Source organism: Hippopotamus amphibius, chromosome 5 (genome assembly GCF_030028045.1).
Source record: "Hippopotamus amphibius kiboko isolate mHipAmp2 chromosome 5, mHipAmp2.hap2, whole genome shotgun sequence".
NCBI lineage: Eukaryota > Metazoa > Chordata > Mammalia > Artiodactyla > Hippopotamidae > Hippopotamus > Hippopotamus amphibius.
Window position 1 is genome coordinate 174,029,490 of NC_080190.1, and position 20,091 is coordinate 174,049,580.

Consider the following 20,091-nt stretch of genomic DNA (forward strand, 5'->3'; position numbering starts at 1 on the left):
CAGAAGCCTCTAGGGCAACTGACAAATTTCTTGATTATGCGGTGGCCTTTAATACACTCTCAGAACAAAGGGGGACATCAAACGAAATGACTCCTTCTTTGTTGTAACTTGTTCTATCTCTCCAAGGGCACCAGGAACTTGCGTAGTAGCCTGTACCCTACATGGTCTCAGGATGTTCTCATACGATAAGGAGTCTGTGGGAACACATACTGCAGCCCAAGGAATCCCATGCTCTTTGTTTAAGCACATACTCAAGGTCAGGGGTGGCGGGACAGAGAGCTATGTTTGTTTTACACAAATCCTTGAATGAAGGCAGCTCCCAGGGCCATGTCCTGGGAGCAGGACCCCTTTCTCAGGGCTGCTCCCCGCAGCTCCCCCTTCTTTAACTTAAAAAGAGCACATTCTTGAAATAACCAAACAAAGGCCTCATATGATTGGGGGCAGTGGTCTTTTGCAAGAACAGCAGGAGGAGGGCAACTGCTATTGGCCAGGTCTCTGTTTGCCTCCTGGGTCCCAATCTGAGCTGGGCATGAGAAGCAATGCAGCCATGGGGGCAGGACACCTCTCTCAGAAGAAGTAAGGGTCTGTGCCCCAACCCTGTTGGCCCCTCTGCGACTGTGCCTGTCTTAGGTTGTTCCTCCCTTGAGGAATCTTACCCATCTCTGGCTAACCAGCCATCCTCCGGGGCCAAACAAGGTGATATGCGGTGTGCAATCGAGGAAGGGGCTGTGCCCCCAGAGAGGGTCAATCTTCTGTTTCCACGGTAGCCTATGCCCCCATGGCCTCCATGCCCAGCACCCTTAGTTCCTCTGCTGCTCAAGCAGGACATCCTACACCCAATTGTTTAGCCCACATACTTTAATTACTTTTAGCCATATTTATTGTAACTTTTTCAAGATTTTAGAAAGACTTCTGAATGTTTTCCCATATTCCCCCCTTTTTTGTTTTTGTAGGAAAAGATAAGCCGTCCAGCTACTTCTTTTTTCATCAATCCTTGGAGTGTTTTTCTTGCGCATCTGAGAACTGAACATAAGATAATTAAAAGCAACAATAGAATATCAGAATGTCTAGGAGATTGCTTCTCATGCTTTTTGTCCAGTCCAATGGATGCAATGCTTTTAATCCATCGGCTATACTTTGTAAAGTAGCAGTCTGGTGTAGAGATTGCAAAGATGCATATTGCATGCCAGTTATTTTAGCTTGTAATTAGTTGAGCACATTTTTGTGCTCCTGCAAACGCACGTGAACTCCATGGACTGCAGCCTTGATAGCCCACAGACGTTGCATTAATATTCTGATAAAACACGGGATAAGTGCCAAAATAATAAAAAAACAAAATTAATAAACCAATAACAGTCAAACCCAAATATTTAAAATGACTTAAAGAAGGCACATGTTTCAAAAATTCTTGTATGAAACTTTCTGCTCTTTTTCCCAAATCCTCATCAGGTGAAGGAGCATTTTGTCTGCCTAATATCTCCTTATGTAAAAATGCCAAATCTAAAGAAATGTTACTATTGAACCATATTCCTTGCAAATGGTTTTTCACCTTATCCCAAGCTGTAATGCTAGCATTGTACTTTTTTGAGGTGACACAGATCCAATTATAATTGCTGTGACACCGTAATTGTCCTCTTAGCTTTAACCCCTGAATTTCATCTCCCATATACATGATAATATCATAAAGAGCATTTAAACGTTTCTCTAATTTTTGATCAATACTCTCCTGGGTTCCCAAAGCCGTAGAAACATTTTGCCCCAACTTATCTACAAAAGTGGCTGTATGCACTGTTTCTGCTAAAGAGATAGCAGCCATAGTAGCAGTGGTAATGAGGGTTATTAGAGATACAATTCCTAAAATAATTAGTCCTATCGCCCTGCGGGAACGCATTAAAGCCTTTTCAACATTTTTCCATAATTCCAATCCTCTCTCATCATACCAAGTTTCATTAATGTAAACAGGAAGCATTACAAAAGCAGGCTGCCGAAGCACTATTATTTGCCTTCCTTCTATTACTCCTCTAACACGATTGGTTAATGAGCAATTAAAACAATTAACATAATATTTTTCCCCCCAGGATATTCATTAAAACTGATATTTATTTCCCCGACTATTAAGGCAAAAGGCGTTGGAACACAAGCTCTAGGGTAATGATATGTGTTATTCCATAAATGCCTATCCATAATTTTAGCACCAATTTGTAAAAGGGAACCTTGTATACTCATAGCCGCTGTAAGTTTCCAAAGTTCAGTTTGAAAAACCTGATGGCCGCCAAGATTCCAAATTCTATAGACAAAGTGTCGATTAGCCTTTGCCCCTGGATGATAGTTTGAGTCAGGGGACCAATCCCACAACATTTCTGATGACCCTGTTATGTTACACACAGAGGCAGCCTTACCACGGCACCGTTCCCAGGGGACAGCAATCTCTTCGTGATGCTTTACGAACCTACAAAATGGGATGATGGAAGGTCCGATGCCATTTCTTCGACTAGGGGTCCCTGCCTTTTTAGTTCAACCGGGGATATTAAGAGACCAACTACGATCCCTACCAAGATGGTGTACATCATTAATATGAACACATTGTGACTTATTTGTTTTCCAAGAAAAGCAAATAGGCAATTGATCACTTATCCCAGTATAATTAAACTTCTTGGCTATAGGCCGGATATGATTATCAGATAAACCTCCTAAAAGTATAGTATCATTTGTATATTCAGGAATGATTTGAAATTCCCAGCCAACAGGTTGTAAAATATGAGGATCAGGAACATAAACCCAATAAGTTCCCTCCGTATGAATGAGGGGCAATTGAGTGAAAAGGGTTAACAAAGCAAGCAACATAGCCATAGAATTATTGTTATAATTTGTTCCCTCCTTACTGAATTTATCATCATTATTTATACCTACCTGTAAAGGCTCAGCAGGTGGCGCTGTAGGCTGGGGAATTTCTGACTCAATCCCCGAGGAGCCATTTTTTAGCTTAGATTCTAGTTTCTGATTTTCGTGAGCGGGATCTAAACAATCTCGTATAAGAGTCCATAAAGAAAATGCATCTATAGGTACTTTACTGGGACCATGAACGGAATAATAATCTTTCAACCGTTCTCCCACCTTTCCCCAAGTATTACTATTTACAGTTCCTTCTTCAGGAAACCAAGGACAGACGTCCTCAACAAAAGGAAAGAATTTTTCTAATTGTGTTTTATTTACATGAATTCCGTGGTCATTTAACATAGTCTTTAACATACATATGAATAACTGTTTACTATTACTTTGTCCCATAATATTTTACTCTCGACAATACTCTCCCTGCCCACACACTTACCTTAACGGCTTTTTCTTGGGATCCCTTTTACACCTGGGCAGCGGCCGTCACCGTGTTCCTTCAGGTCCCTGGTCGGGCGCCACTTGCCGGAGCCTGCCGGCAAAATCGATCAGGTCCTTAGGCAAACACGACGCGGCTAGGAAATAAAGACAGACAAAAGATGGGGTCGAGAGGATCAGACGCCTCTAGGGCAACTGACAAACTTCTTGATTATGCGGTGGCCTTTAATACACTCTCAGAACAAAGGGGGACATCAAACGAAATGACTCCTTCTTTGTTGTAACTTGTTCTATCTCTCCAAGGGCACCAGGAACTTGCGTAGTAGCCTGTACCCTACATGGTCTCAGGATGTTCTCATACGATAAGGAGTCTGTGGGAATACATACTGCAGCCCAAGGAATCCCATGCCCTTTGTTTAAGCACATACTCAAGGTCAGGGGTGGCGGGACAGAGAGCTATGTTTGTTTTACACAAATCCTTGAATGAAGGCAGCTCCCAGGGCCATGTCCTGGGAGCAGGACCCCTTTCTCAGGGCTGCTCCCCACAGATATGTGCAACCCAACATTCATAGCAGCACTGTTTATAGCAGCCAGGACATGGAAGCACCTTGTATCCATCAACAAGTGAATAGGTAAAGAAGATGTGGTAGGACTTCCCTGGTGGTGCAGTGGTTAAGAATCCACCTGCCAATGCAGGGGACATGGGTTCGATCCCTGCTCCGGGTAGATCCCACATGGCATGGAGCAACTAAGCCCATGTACCACAACTATTGAGCCCACGTGCCACAACTACTGAAGCCCACACACATAGAGCCCAAGCTCTGCAACAAGAGAAGCCACCGCGATGAGGAGCCCGCACCCCACAGTGAAGAGTAGACCCTGCTCACCACAATTAGAGAAAGCCCGTGTGCAGCAACAAAGACCCAATGCAGCCAATAAATAAATAAATAAATAAATAAATTTTTAAAAAGAAAAGTTTTGGTACACTTATACAATGGAATATCACTCAGCCATAAAAAAGAATGAAATAATGTCATTTGTAGCAACACGGGTGAACCTAGAGACTATCATACTAAGTGAAGTCAGACAGAGAAAGACAAATACCATATGATATCACTTATATGTGGATCTGAAATATGACACAAATGAACTTATCTACAAAACAGAAACAGACTCACAGATATAGAGAACAGACTTGTGCCAAGGGGCGGGGGGGAGGGAGAAGGATGGACTGGAAGTTTGGAGTTAGTTAGGAGATGCAAACTATTACATTTAGAATAGATAAACAAGGTCCTATTGTGTAGCACAGGGAACTATATCCATCTCCTGGGATAAACTATAATGGAAAAAAATATTTAAAAAGAAGGTCTATATGTGTATAAGTGAATCACTTTGCTGTACAGCAGAAATTAGCACAACATTGTAAATCAACTATTCTTCAATCAAAAAATAAAATAAAATATGACACAAATGAACTTATTTACAAAACAGAAACATACAGACATAGAAAACAAACTTATGGTTACCAAAGGGAAAAGGGGTGGGGGAGAGAGAAATTAGAAGCCTGGGATTAACAGATACACACTACCACATAAAAAATAGATAAATAGCAAGGATTTGCTGTATAGCACAGGGCACTATACTCAACATCTTGTAATAAGGTATAATGGAAAATAATCTGAAAATATACATATACAACTGAATAACTTTGCTGCACACCTGAAACTAACACAACATTGTAAATCAACTATACTACTTGGGGAAAAAAAAAAAAAGAGATACACTCATACTGGAGTAAGGTGGCCCCAATCCAATATGACTGTTGTCCTTATAAAAAGGGGACACTTGGACACGGGTGCCCTTTTCTGCCAGGTCCCCACATCAGTGTCGTCTTACGGAACTGCTGCGGCCTCCTGACCAAGAGGCACAAGCAGTCGGAGCCAGATCACCTGTGACCCTGAAACACCTCCTCCTACAGCGGGCAGATTCGCACAGAGCGGCCAGTAGCAAAGTTGTCGTGGTCCTGCTGAAGCGGAGATCCTGCTGGTGCACCACCCTCTAGAGCTCCGCGGCATCCCGCACAGAGCCTGGAGAACAGGTACCGCCCTGCGCTGAGTCTGGCTGCCCGTCCACAGGCCAGACGCAGGAAGCCTGTGATGAGGAAGAGGAAGCCGAGGGCCCACACCCCCGCCCCTCGCCCCAAGCAATAAAGGTGTCTGCGGCTGTCCTCAAAACAACAGCAACGGTGTTACACTGGAAGCCATAATCAGTACAACATCGCCGGAGCAGCACCCCAGCTCGTCCACACCGTATGCCCAGGGCTTCCCATGCACCGACGCACAGAGGGGTGCGCCCGAGTCCGCGGGTGCTGAGTGGACGGATGGACAGTCAGGAGGCTGCACAGACGAGGAGCCTGTGGCTCACGGAGGTTCAGTAACTACCAGCGTCCAGGGGCACGTCAGGTGGGTCCAACCAGCACAAGAAAAACCACAAGAGTGTTGAGGAAAATGGAGCTAGAGGCACAGTACTCAAAATGGCATCAATGATATAACTGAGAAGTCTCAAGAACCTACTTAAAAAGATAGCACAGTTTTACACATGTTACCATGGTTAAGAAATGCTAAAAATACTACAATAAATATGGTATTTACCTTGAAGAAGACCTGAAGCCAGTTTATAGAAGTGGGGGGAAGGGTTGTGGCTTGGGGGTTATTGTGAAGTGAGTTGTCTGAAATCACATGGGGAGGTGTGGCTCAAGCCGTGAGGCAAGGCAGCTGGCAGAAGCCTGAGGTGGTTGTGTTTGCGAGGCCCTATGTGGTTGCGGTCCACTCTGCTGGGTGCGGTTTTTGCTTTCTGTTTTCACCCATTTCTCATAAACAAAATTGCACAGAAACGGAATTGGCCTTATGTTCAACTTGTTCCCAAATATATCAATCATGTTGAAACAAATTCACATTTTCAAAACAAGCATGTTAGCAAAACGGTATTTTTTTAGGATTCCCTCCTACAACCAGATTTTTCAACAACACGACAAATAGACTGCACCGGAGAAGGGTACTCATCCACGTCATAAAATTGTAGCACGACATTCCTCAAGCTGTGGCTCAAGGACTCAGACTGGCCAAAGAGGGGTTCTGGGGTCAGAGTCTCCCACCTGAAGGACGCCGGCCTAAACGCAGTGGTGGAAGATGCTAGAAAGAGGGGGTCATCACAGGGTGCCTGAGCGCTGGTCGCCTGAGCAGGTGTGCCTCATCACCACCAAGCAGAGGAGCTGGGCTCCAGGGAGGCCTCGGCTCGCAAACCCGGGACTCCAGGCAGATGCCAAGGAGACTGGGTTTGGGCAAGTCTTTACTTCTGATCTGCTGAGGAAGGGAGGAGAGAAGAGACACGTGCCTAGGACCAGGCAGAAAGGGCTAGCCCAAAATGTCATGGGAAGAAGTGGGGGCACGTCTGCCACCGGGATCTAGCCGGAGCCCAGGCCCAGAGCCCAGAGCCCCACCCAGGGCTCCCCTGCAGGCACGGGAACCGGGGCGGCCTTCGGGCCAAGGGGGTGGCCAGCGCCCCCGGGTTGGGCTGTAATTCTGTGCCAGTCCCAGTGCCTGACACACAGCTTGCTGACCTTATCGGGGCAACCGAGTGTGTGCCTGTCGGCCCGGAACTGCTTCCTTTACAGCAGCTCTTCCTCCGCCAGCCCTGAGCGTGGGCAGGCGGCACCCCAAGTGTCAGAAGTCTGTCACCACAAGCAGGTGTTCAGTGCTACGTGCAGGCCCTGACCTGACCTCAGTGCTCACCCTCAGGGTCATCAGACCTTCAAGACACACTCACTCCCCAAATGAGGCAGCCCAGCTTGCCGTGACCTCACAGTCCCTCTCCCCCTCAGCCAGCAGAAGGCCAGCTAAGGTTTCAACTCCGCTCTCCAGAATCAGGCCTAAAGCCAGGCCCCTCTGTTGCCTGCCACTTCCCTCTGTGTTCACAGAGATTCCTGATGAAAATCCCTTGTGAAGGTTCTATTCGGATTGTGGTGACCTGTGGGCTGGGGAGGCGGGTCTGCCCTTGGCTGCAGGGCCGGCAAGGATCTGACACAGAGGCACCTGGATCCAGGGGCGGGCACGGACTGGGGGCAGGCAGGCTGGCGTGGCACGCAGGGTGGCAGAGCGCTCGGCTCCCAGGAGACGTGTGAGGACCAGGGAAGCGTGCAGCAGAGGGGCCAGCGTCATCAAGGCACGACGTCGCCGAGCGCTGGTGAGGTTCTGCAGGTGCGGGCGGTGAGAGGACACCTGCACTCGCCCTGCGGGCTTCACCCAGAGCCCGAGAAGCGCTGGGAGTAGACTGGAGGACCTAACAGAGACGAGTGTCCTGCAGCCCTGGGGTCACAGGTCATATAATCACGTGAACTGGTCTTTAAAGCTCCTCCCTCCACTCCAAACCCTCCGAGCCTTAACCCCTCACCAGGTGTAAAATCCAAAGCCCCCATGTCACCTGCCAGCCCAGCCCCCACCGCTCTGACTCGGGTGCCACCTCTCTCTTTGTGGCTCATTCCCCCCCATCTCGTAGGCCTCCTGGATGGTCTTCAAACGTGCACCAGGCCTTCTCGTGTGCCAGGGCCCCTTCTCGTGTGCCCAGGGCCTTTGCACTGACTGACTGTCTATCTAGAAGGCTTTGCCCCTCAACATCTTCATTTTTTGTCCCGCTCCCACCTCGAGTCTCCTCCCAAGAGCCGCCTCATCAGGGAGGTCCCCTGACCAGTCTGTACTGAAGGCCATCCCCTCCACCTGCTCGCCCTCTCCCCACATCCTGCCTCCCCACGGCCTGCATCACCACCACCCTCATCATCCTTCTCTCTGGCAGCTGCCTGTGGTCCCACCAGGACATCAGTGCCGAGGCAGCAGGCCTTTGCTGTGTTCCCTGCACGGGTGAGAGGTGGCATCAATGTGCGCTGTGGCGCAGTGGCCAAATGCACGGTCCTTACAGAAGCCACGAGAGGGCTTCCCTGGTGGCGCAGTGGTTAAGAATCCACCTGCCAACTCAGGGGACATGGGTTCGATCCCTGGTCCAGGAAAATCCCACATGCCGTGGAGCAACTAAGCCCATGTGCCACAATTACTGAGCCTGCACTCTAGAGCCCACGAGCCACAACTACGGAGCCCACGTGCCACAACTACTGAAGCCCACACACATAGAGCCCGTGGTCCACAGCAAAAGAAGCCACCTCAATGAGAAGCCCGCGCACTGCAAGAAGACCCAAGGCAGCCAATAGATAAGTAAATAAATAAAGTTCTCCTTAAAAAAAAAAAAGCCACGAGAGCCCATCTCGAGCCCACGCAGAAGAGCGGGAGGCTGAGGCATCCGAGGGCCGCCTGTCCTCAGTCGTCCCCAACCCTCACTGGCAGAGCGGTCCTCGGCTCGGGCCCGTCAGATCCCAGGCCCCCCACCCCTCACCTCCACGCCCCTCTGTCCACCCCCACCCCCTCCCCCGCCCCGCCCAGACTTTGAGAGCGCCCTCCAGTCCAAGAGCGGGGCTCGGAGCCTGGGGTTCCCCGCCCCGACGGCTTCCGGCCTGCCCTGCACTGGGCAGCACCCGGCCATAGAAATGGAGCCAGAGAGCAGAGGTTCCTCATTTGTTCCCTGCTGTCCCTGCAATGGTGCTGGCGCCTGGCAGGCTTTCAAGCTCTCTGGGCTGAGGAGAAAATGCATTTACCTCTTCCCCTGTGCCAGACGTCGCCCTCACTGTTTTACACACTTCACCTCATCTAAGCCTTGCAACAACAGTCAGAGGAGGCCACGGCAGCACCCCACTCGACAGACCAGAGGCAGGAACGCAGGCACAGAGGATGGGGGCCCGCCCCGCCCACACAGCAAAGCTCGGATGCTGAAGGGAGAACCCCGACGGGGTCTGACGTAGGAGCGGGAATCAACCGAGGGTCAGGGTGGGGGGCACACGGGTCTGAGGCCTGAACCCCAACCACACCCCCCCCAGCAGCCCTGACTCACAGCCCCCTCCCGTCTCCTAAGCGGCCCAGCCCTCCTCCTCCTTGCTGCCATCCAGATGATGCTTTGCAAAAAGCCGAGAAGGCCCTACTGCCAACATGGAGATGTGGCCAGGGCTCCAGAGCCTGACAGAGCCCTCCTGGCCTCTGCCCTGGCCTCTAGTCCCCGAGCCCTTCACGAGGGGTGAATGGATGACCCCGGAGTTGGTGACCAAGGTCTCACTCCCAGAACACTCTGCCTCTAGCCAAGACCTGGAGGGTCTTTTCTCTGAGGCCCCTCTTCCTGACGCTGGCTGGCAGGGCCCCAGGTAGAGGAGCAGATGCTCTCCCACGGCCCTCCAGACTCAGGGAGGGGACAGCCAGCCCCTCAGAAACCCAGAGGCACGTCCTCACACACTCAGAAGGCCAGCTAGCACCTGGCCTGTGTCTACCGCTAGCCAACACGCTTTTTCCAGCTTCATGGTGGGAATTCTTTGAGAAAAAAAGAACAAAGGTTGAATAAAAATGCGGTGATACATTTCTCGAGTACCTACTGTGTGCAGGGCCTGTACTGGGCTGTGGGATGCAGAGCAGAGTGTGCTGCGGCCCTTTCCTCTCTGAGTCCTTCCTCTGAGCGGAGCCTGGATCCAACAGGGCGTCAGAAAGGTCCCTTGGCAGCTGTGCAGAGAGGCTGCAGCAGAATGTGTGAGGCTGGAGGCAGGAAGAGCAGGCCAGAGACTAGGCAGCATGCCTCAAGCCCCAACCTTGACAGCTGGGAAGATGCAGGAAGAATGGGCAGGTCGCGGGGACCTGGAAAGTCCAGGCACCTGGCACGGCTGTGTCTCGGTGCCTCACCTGTAGGAGAAGGTGTTTGTCCATCTGCCTGGGGTGGCGGGTGTTAGGACTATTACAGCAGCGCCTGGAGGGCGCTGGCCGTCAGGAGCCGGGCGACCCTGCGGGAGCGCAGACGGAGCGAATCCCCGGAGCTGCTTGTCAGCACCAGGATATGACGGCGCGCTCGCAGACCCCGAGGTTAAACAGAACTGAAATGATCACGCCACCAGCACGGCTAGCATGTGCGTTAGCCACGCACAGACTGGCTCCTCCCCAGGAGGGGGATGGGAAGTAACAGGGGGTGTGGACAGAGGGTTCCAGGTTAAAGGTCCCTGTGCTTTAGCAACTGTGTGCCTTGAGGAGATGGCTTTGAAAGGAAGTTTGCTGAACCTACAAAGAGTCCCAGCCAAGACAAGACGGGGGCAAAGCTCCCTGAAGGCTGCGCCAAGCTGGCACACAGGGCAGGAGCTAATAAAGCAACTCCGAACGGGGACAAACTGTGCAAAAGCCAGTGACCCAAGACCAGCGGGTCTGACTCAGCACCGGCGGCGGGGGACACGGAAGCTTTGTCTGCGGCGAGTTCCTGTCAAGCCCGTGGAGAGTGCGGACCCCAAGGAGAGGCGTGGAGGTTTCCATCACGCCCGCAGCCTTGACCGCCCCGCGGCAGGACCCGAGAACCACTGCCCAGTGACGCCGGCCAGGAGTCCACGTGGACAAGCCGGACAGAGACAGCGAGGGGGAGCCCCACACCGCACTCGCCCCAGGCCCTGCCCCGAAACACCTGATCCAGAAGAACGTGGGTCCAGTTCTGGACGCGTCCCTTGCTCTCCAGACTTCCGCTACTCTCGATCCCAAACTCAAACCCAATAGACTTGGACACCAAAGGGCACTGTCTACTTGATTGAAGAGCAAAAAATAAATAATAATAATAAAATATTTTAAAAATGATAAGGGACTTCCTAGGTGGCGCAGTGGTTAAGAATCCGCCTGCCACTGCAGGGGACACGGGTTCGAACCCTGGTCCGGGAAGATCCCACATGTCGTGGAGCAACTAAGCCATGCGCCACAGCTATTGAGCCTGCGCTCTAGAGCCCATGAGCCACAACTGTTGAGACCGTGTGCCACCACTGCTGAAGCCCACGCACCTAGAGCCCATGCTCCGCAACAAGGGAAGCCACGGCAATGAGGAGCCCACGCACCACAATGAAGAGGAGCCCCCACTCACCACTAGAGAAAGCCCGCGTGCAGCAACGAAGACCCGACACAGTCAATAAACAAAATAAATAAATTTATTTATTTAAAAAGAAAAGAACAATGATGAGAAAATTGAAGAGAGCAAACGAAGCCTAGAGAAGGTGAGCACAAGGAAAGGGGCAGGAGGCTGCGGCTGGGAACCCAGGGAACCAGAGTCTCCTGAGCGCCCCTGCTGCACGGCCGCATCTCCGTGGAGCGGCTGCAGGCAGTGGAGGCACAGTGACCTGCGACCGGGCAGCGGCGACAGCGTGTGGCCTGGCCCCGGGCCGCCACCGTTGGGAGGGGCTGGGGAGCCCACAGCCCCTGTCTCCTCTTGACCTCCCCACCCACTGCTCACACTCAGAAACCCAGCACGGACCAAATGGCTCCCTCGCCACGTCCCCGACGACCTCTAAGTCCTCAGGCCGAGGCACACTCTGTCTTCCTGTCACCTGGCCCCTCCATGCCAGTCCATTTCCTCCGCCTGGGGCTGCGCCAGCCCAGCCCCTCGGGCCCCTCCTCACGCCCTGCAGCATTTCCATCTGTGTGTTTTGCTGGCTCATCCTGCTCTTCAAGGGACAGGAGGCCTAAAGCCTGCTGTTTTCACGGCTGATTCCCGGTTGGCCTGCCCCACTCCCGAGGCTTCATTTGCCGCCTGGAGGCTGATGAGCCCAACCCTCACAGCGGCTGCTCCTCGGGGACCCACGCAGGAACGCTGCCCCCTGAATTAACTCCTCCGAGGCTTCGGCAGTGCCCACGCTCAGCAGCGCATCCAGACCGGACGTGCGGTCTTTGCTCTAAACCTGGTCTGGCTCCCGGCTGGGCGGGTGTCACCAGCAGCTCCCGTGCCCACACCAGCAACGGCGAGGCTGGCCCTGCGCGCACCCACGCCCAAGACCAGGCCACCCAGGACTCGCGGAGCGTCTCGCACCCCACCCGCTTCTCTCCACCTCCTCGGCGCCACCGCGTCCCAGCCACCCCCGGCGCCAGCCTGGGTGACTGCGCTCCATCCAGCAGCTCTTTCTCTCTGATCCGTTCCCATGCCCCCTTCTTAAAGCCCCTCAAGGGCTTCCCAAGGCCGTTTGGATGGAGATCAACCTCAGCCCCGCGGCCAGCAGGCCCTGTCACAGCCTGGGCCCTCTGTCCCCCTCCGGCTCATCCGTCCACCCCTCCCCCGGTCCATCACACGGGCAGCCTCTTTCAGCTCTTCAGTGGAGCACCCTGCCCGGGGCCTCTGCAAGGGCTGTTCTCCCTGCTGGCAGCTCTCCCCCCACCGGAGACCCCTCCTTCCTGTGGCCTCCGTCCTCACTGCCTCCGGGAAGGCTGCCCTGAGCTGACTGGGTCCACCCGCCGCAGCACCCGCTCCCGGCGGCGCGCATCACAGCGGTACTGCGACCCTGACGACATTTACGTGCGAGTGTTCCATCGCAGCCGCTCCCCACTGCACTGGATACGACCGGCACCGCAGGGACGCCGCCTGATGGCGACCAGCGCCGAACCCCCAGCTCCCGACACCACGCCCGCCAGGCGGTGGCTGCTCAATGTACATATTTTTGGAGGCAAGCAGCACGGGCACGAAGGGAGATACAGATGGTGCATCCGTCAGAGATTAAGAGATTTATTTTCAGGAACTGGCTCACGCGGCCGTGGGAAATGGCAAGTCCGACGTCTGTAGAGCAGGTCGGCAGGCTGGAAACTCGGGCAGAACCTCTAGGACAGTGTGGAGGCACAGTTCCTTCTTCCCTGGAAAACCTCAGTTTTTTATGCTTCAGGCTCTGCACGGATTGCATAAAGCCCGCCCACATGACGGAGGACAACCTGCTTTACTTAAAGTCGACCTTCAGAGCAAGGACTAGGCTAGTGTTTCACCAAATACCTGGGCAGCACCATAGCCCAGCCAAGCTGACACAGAAACTGTAACCATCACAGATGGCAGAGAGGGCGTCAACCCGAGGAGAGGCCCACCGCGAGACAAGCCTGGACGGTGGAAGAGGATTGAGACAGCACGATAAGCTTATTTTCACACGCTGGAGGAAAACTCAGCAGAGGTGTCCTATGAATAGCAGAGGGTGTGGGGAGAGGATCTCCTCCTCTGAAGAAATCTCAGCCCTGGTCCCCAGGGCCAGAGTGATTCAGCCAGGATTACAGTCTAGGGCATCGGGGCGGGCGGCTGGGGGGAGGCCCCCCCATTGTGAGGTCCAGGTAGAATGCTCGACTCAGACTGGCCCCAACCCTGGCTGGTCTTCGACTCCGTCCTCACCCCCACCCTCCTGCCAGGAGTGCACCCTCTGGTTTATACCAGGATGTCCCCACCCTCTCCTGTTCAAGAGCAGACACCCGCAGAGCCAGCGGAGGTCACAAGGACACGGCCTCACTCAACTCCCAAGGTTAGGCCTGCACATGTCTCTGTGTAGACGGCTCTAAAAAGGGGGCGCGCACAAGGCCTCAGAGATCCAAGTTCTTGGAACCTGATGAGGGATGCAGTCTTGGGTTCTTGAAGGGCTATAGTCAGGAAAGTTCAAGAAGCCAGAGAACCGTGGGCGCCGAGGACACCGCTGGGGGACTTGGCACAGGGGAGCCTGAGTCATCAGAAATAGAGACTCCGAGCTACAAGGAGCCAAGTGCTCGGACAGCGGAGCCCCTAGATCAGCAGCCAGAGAACGCGCAGCCCCTGGGCTCAGAAGAAAGCACAGCCCCGTGTCCTGGAGTCCAAGACAGAATGTCCCCAGGAGAAGGCTGACGGCTAAATCCAGGTGTGCCCAAGATCCCAAGGAAAGGGCACCCTCTCCAGGAAGGAAGGTGATGTTCGCTGGTTACCTACCTACCCGGCACCAGGCAAGTCGCACCGTCCTCGCCCTTGGTGCAAAGTGAGTGAAACAGCACTAAAGAGCTACGTGCCCAGAGCCAGGTAAGTGCTATGACAGGGGACACGTCTGCGGGGAAGCCTAGAGGACGGCAACTGAGAAGCGCCACAGAGGAGGCACCTTGAGAGGGGAGCTCGCTGGACAGAGAAGGGGTGGGAATGTTCCAGGCTGACGCAGGGCCCGCGCACAGGCCTGGAGGCATGGAGAGCTGAGCCTGTTAGAGCAGAGAGGGCAAGGAGGAGGTGCAGCCTCTGACCTCACAATACCCAGGCCCACTGGGCCAGCCTTGCAACCTGCAAACTCTGCTGCCCGCCTCCAGCCCGGGCAAGGCCCGGGGCCCTGGGCAGCCTCCAGGTGCAGTGCCCTCCTGAGGGCCGCACCCTTCCTGCTGCCCTGGGGCATGTCTCTACTCACCAGTTATGAGGGGCTTCGGCATCAGATCGAGAGGCTGGTGCGGGAAAATGAGGAACTGAAGAAGCTGGTGCGGCTCATTCGGGAGAATCAGGAGCTCAAGTCGGCCATCAAGATGCAGGCGGGCGGCCTGGGGATCAGCGAGTTCAGCGAGGTGGCGACCGGCCCTCCTCGACACCAGGGTAACTGCAGGAGGCCTGAGGTCGAGAAAAGCAGGGAGGGACGCATGAGACTGCAGCGCAGAGGAGAGACGCTGGGGGCTGGGGTCTAGGGAAATCACGGAGAGACGCGCGTAAATAGCGACAAACACCCGGGTGAGGGGAGGGCGGGGACAGAGGCCAGTCAGGGTAACAGGACAAAACAAAGCGCCAGCCCTTCACCCGATGGCAGGAACCCCTGCCCACACCTCCCCTCAGGCGCACTTCCAAGCCGCTCCACAGACGGAGGATTTCCCAGCCCTGGAAGCCAAACGTGCTGCCCCACTGGAGCCGATACGGCCCCCACCCTCATCTCCCCCCCGCCCCACAGCCCTCCCCTCAGCACCCCCAGCCCCACCCACAGTCCCTCTCCACTCAGAGGTGGCCAGAAGGCAACCGACCACCGGAGCCCAGAAGCCAAGGAGAGAAACCAGGACCAAAGCTTGAGGTTTGAATTCATTAGTGTGGGACAGCCCCAGGGCTGGGGAGGAGGTACAGGGCAGGGGGAGACAGCAGAACAGGCAAAGCAGCTAGAGGTGTCTGCACAGACGCGGAGTTAGGCCAGGAGCCTAGGGACTGGGCCAGGAGGGCGTGCAGAGGCCAGGAGGCTGGGGAGGCGGCAAGGCGGAGTGTGGTGACGGGAACAGGGATGTGCTAGAAGAAGCAGCAGCTGCAGGCACAAAGCCGTCGGCATTGAGGCGATCAGAGAGGGGACTTGCCAGGCCGTGGGCCAGGCTGCCACGGTGCGCTGCTGAGGGGGTGGCGAAGCGCCTCCACATTCCTCATACCCCATCCACGCCCCTCTCTGCAACGTGCTTCCTGTCCTGAAGAAGGCCGGGTGCCCTCCTTTCCAGCTGCGCTTGGGGCCCACGCGCCCCTGTGATGACCGCCTCACCCCCATCCGCCGCAGGCCCTGCTCCTCAGCCTCCTGCCGCCCTCCACCCCACCCCGCGCATAATCGGGCGTGAAACCAGCCTCCTTCCCTGACAAGAGGACTCTGCTCTTTTGGCCTCTACCACTTAAGCATCTATAGCTCTGCAGTGGACCTTGACACTCCGCTGTTCCAGAAAGGTCACGGGTGGCTTCCTAGGTGCCACGTCCTTGTCAACCTCTGCATGGCATTTGGGACTGATAACCCTCCTCTTCCTGAGTTCCAAGAGCACCTTGGGCTGCGTCATCCTCCCCCGGCTCAGCTTAGCTGCCACTGCTCCCAGGCTGGTTCAGGCCCTGCCCTCCAGCCCCGGGCAGCCTGCCCTCCGCGAGAAGCGGCAGCGCCCTCAGAGGATCTGGCAGGCCCAAGGAGTCCCTGGAACTCAGCTCACTCTAAGCTAGACATGCTTCTGATTAAGAACTTGAGCTTTCCACTGGGAGGCTAAACCCCTTCAGGTCTGCGCTGCTTCCCCTACAGTCCTGATTCCAGCTCGAAGCCGCCTTCCCTCTACTCTGGAAAGCCACCCCGCCTGCTCCCCGCCCACCGGGTTTCCCACCACCCAGCCTGACTGTGGCCTAGGACTGGGCTCCGCAGTCCTCCCTTACCGGTCACAAGCACAGAGGCCCCTCTCTGCTTTGAAAGGGTCTACCATCAATGACTCTGAGACAACAGGCAGGGAGACGAAAACAATATGCTCTGGGAGCTACAGCATTTAAGAAATGTTACAGTTTAAGAAATTAGACTGTGGTTTCCAACTCCCAAGCTAACCAAGCAAGCCTTCTCCTTTCAGGTGTGATTCCTAAGAGAATCCTTGGACCCCTTCTGCTCTTCCAACCCTGAAGGGTCATGCTTAGGGGGTTAAGAAAGGATTTCTGGAGGGGAACCCAGACAGCTGGCTGTGAAGGGGGAAAGAGGCATTCCAGGAGGGGGAACGGCTTGTGCAAAGGCCTGGACCTGGAGGTTGCAGGAGTGGGAAATAGATGGTGCAGTTAAAGCCTAGGGTGTGCATGCGTGGTTAGTGCGCAGGTGTGGGTGTGGCGTGCAGGATGTGTGTGAACTTGAGGACGTGGTACTAAGTGTGTATGGTCCCCGTGTGTACAGTGTGATGTGTGTGGAGTGTGTGGTACAGGTGGGTAAGTGACCCGTGTGTGTCATATGCGTGCCTTCAGGGTGTGTGTTGTGTGAGTGTGAGAAAGGGTGTGTGTGTGACTGTGTGGCATGCGTGTGAGTGCAGTGCGTGCGGGGTGTGTGTCTTGTGAGTGGCCATGTGTGACAGTATGTGGATGATGTCGTGAGACAGGATAGAAATAGAATGTGTGGGAGTGCGTTTGGGACTGTGTGTTTCGGGTGTGACGCACATGAGTGTGTGTCTGTGGCTCTTTGAGTGTGTCTCTGCTGTGTGTGCTAGCGTGGGGGTGCGTGAGGGGGTGTCATGTCTGTGAGTGTGGGGGGCTGGGGGAGGTGTGTGGGCCGGGGTCCGTGAGGGGTGATGGTGCAGCCAGAGGGCAGCAGGGCTCGGGTTGCCAGGGACTGTGACGGGCACTCGAAGGAGCGGTGTCTGGAGGGAGCAAGTTCTTTGTGTTTCAGAAAGAGCGTTCCCGCTGCGGGGGGGCGAGAGTGAGGCAGGGAACGGGAGGCTCCCGCGTCACCCAGGCAGAAGACGGTGGAGACACTGACTCGAGTCACTTCGTAAGGAAAGGGATGTGAGGGATGAGGCTCCAGCATGTGTCTGCGGCCCCGGCTGAGGGGCCGAGGGCACGGCTTCCTGAGAGTACAGGGCCCTCCGCCCCCGGCGCAGCCAGGGCAGATCCCTGCGGCGGCCGTCGGCTCACTTCCTCACCCTGCCTCTTCCCCTGCCCATTCCCTGGGACTGGCCTTCCTCATGGAGTCAGGCTCTTGTTCTCAGTTTGCTCTCATGAACTTGACCTGCGATTCCCCTTTCTGGGCCCACCCTCTCTTCCCCTGCACTCCTGTGCACAGCACGGTCTCCTAAACCCTCCCATCCAGAGCTCTGGCCCCTGCCCTGTTAGGAGGAACACAGGATGGGCAGCGTGGGCTTGAGGGTACTCACAAGCGTGTGTGGCCAGGCCCTTGACCGTGCAGGACGGCGCCCAGGTGGGAAGAGAAGGGGCTTAGGATGAGCGTCCGGGGCCGGGAGCCCGCCGTCCCCACGTCGCCACATTCTGGCACAGAACTCCAGGGAGGACAAGGGTCCCAAAATCACACCTGACCTTCCAGGTTGTTACAAAGTTTTGTCAAGTAAGCAGATTGAACATAAGTTAACCGTTTGTTAGCTTGATTGACAACGTTTAACTCTTTTGACATATCACATATAAGCCTCCATTTGTGCTCTCGGCCAGGGTGAGCCTGGGAGAAGGAAATTCAGTCTTGGAGGAAGAGAATAAGTTGTATTTTGGACAAACTGACTCTCATGACATGCACATGGAGCATCCAGGAGGCAGTGGAGATATAAGCCTGAGGCTTAAAGGAGAGGTCAGGGCCAGAGAGGAAAGAGCCAACAGCCACTGATAACTGCAGCCGCAGGAGGGTTGAGACGATCTGGGAAGACAGAGGAACGGTAAGAAGAGACTGCGGGACAAGTCCTGACTCAGGACAGGTACAGAGGCTGGCAAAGCAGCACTCAGAGAGACGAGGGAAACCTCGAAAGTGGAACGTCACAGAAGCCAAGAGACAGCCTTGAAGGGGACAGAGGTCAACAAAATAAAGGCTGCCCGACAGGTCAAGCGAGAGAAGTGCTAATGACTTGGCGTTATTAACCTTGGCTAGAACGACTTCGACCCCACTGTTGAGCAGGAAAGGCCCACGGAGTGAGGTGAAGAGTGAGTGAGCAAATGGAGAGAATAGATGGTTGACAGGTGGTTCATGAAGGAGGGTGTGGAGGGGGCCCTAGCTGGAGAGGCGCACATGGCGGCCAGAGTTGCTTTTCCTGATGGCAGAGACCGGAGTTTACTTCTACATAAAGGGAAGATACAAAAGAGAAAGGGATACGTTACAGAGCAGAGGCTGCCTTCTCTGAAGGAGGAACATCTCTTCCACTGCCTGGGAAAGGAAGGAGAAAGGAAGGGTGAGTGAGAATGCCAGGTGGGAAGCTAAAGAAACTCCAGAACCATGGCTTCAATTTCCTCTGTAAAAATGTCATTCTCTTGCAGCAAGCGTGCAGAGAAAAAAGATGGGGAAAGTCTTGAAATAGAGTGAAAATGGCAGAAGGAGCTGAGAGGGGAACCTAGGAGGTGTGTAATGGGCCCAAATGATGCTGGCACGTGTGGATTATAAAGGCAGCAGCCACCAACCTTCTCCAGCAGCACTTGGTTGGTGGGATCGGGGCAGACATGGAGGAGGCAGGCAGCTGGAGCTAAGGACCAGTCAGCAAGAGGCTGGCACATCAAAGAAGGAGGCAGACACCCGCTGGGCTGTCGGATGAGAAGAAAAGAGGCCAATGTACTAGAGATCTAGAGAGGCTGGCAGTGATCTTGCAAGCAAGGCAGAGGCACAACGTTGGTGATCTGAGTGGGTCAGCGTGGGTGATCTGAATGGCAGGAAGTCAGTAAACATTGGCTGCTGGCTGAAAGGAAGAAAGGCCATGAGGTTCAGGCCTCGGCCTTGTGAACACGGCAGGTGGGAGGTGGAGCCAGGGCAGGTGGGAGGTGGAGCCAGGATGGGATTAGGCCCACAGGGCCTCCTGCTCCTGAGGGCGCAGGGACTCACTCCGGCCCTGTGCTGGGATGAATCGCAGATGGAAGATGGATGGGGAGTCAGGGCAGCTGCAGCAGAGAGGAAGTGAAGGCTGCCCTGAGGGCTCAAGCCACTAAAACAGTGACTGCCCCCCGCGACTGGCTCCTCCTTCCACAGGCGGTCAGGACAGAGCAGGTGGTCAGGCTAGGAAGGGCTGTCAGGGCTGGCGGGCAGGAGGGCACCCTCCCCCACTCCCCACTCGTTCCTCACCTAAGCCCATCCTCCTCCCAGGCCCCTACCCCTGCTGCCCCTTCTATCTTCCCTTGGCGGGGTGGGGGGCGGGGGGAGGCTGGCAGAGGCGTCCTTAGGCAGGGAGCAGCCTTCTTCCTCTTTTCAGAAGGCCTTTTACCAGCCCTCCCCCCAGTCCCAGAGCCTTCATTACCCCCAGGGTCTGTTGCCCTGTCAGGGCCTCCTTCCTCACCTCAGAAACTGTCTCTGCCTCAGGACCCATCCCCTCCAAGTCCCAACCTCCAGCCCTCCCCCGACCCCTGGCCCTACACCCCACCCCAGGGACTGACCCTAAGCCTCTGGATCCATCCCTCCTGGGACCTCATCCCTCCCTCAGGACCTGCCTT

The 20,091-nt window shown here is 54.8% G+C and overlaps 1 protein-coding gene and 1 long non-coding RNA gene across 3 annotated transcripts in view; one reads left to right on the forward strand and one right to left on the reverse strand.

The window, feature by feature from the left end:
• Positions 1 to 15,959, reverse strand: LOC130854149 (uncharacterized). Of its 2 annotated transcripts, none has more exons than XR_009053982.1 (5): positions 15,879 to 15,959; positions 14,639 to 14,832; positions 3,329 to 3,464; positions 2,400 to 2,449; positions 1 to 1,023 (listed from the first exon to the last, which is right to left on the reverse strand). It is a non-coding gene; the product is annotated as an uncharacterized LOC130854149 (long non-coding RNA). The 2 variants fall into 2 exon arrangements; XR_009053981.1 differs by lacking the exon at positions 15,879 to 15,959 and adding an exon at positions 15,621 to 15,826.
• Positions 14,625 to 20,091, forward strand: part of SPATC1 (spermatogenesis and centriole associated 1) — a 20,225-nt gene continuing 14,758 nt past the window's right edge. Inside the window, exon 1 of the mRNA XM_057736814.1 lies at positions 14,625 to 14,789. Within this exon, the coding sequence (XP_057592797.1) occupies positions 14,625 to 14,789 (165 nt within the window). The remainder of the gene's footprint in view (positions 14,790 to 20,091) is intronic.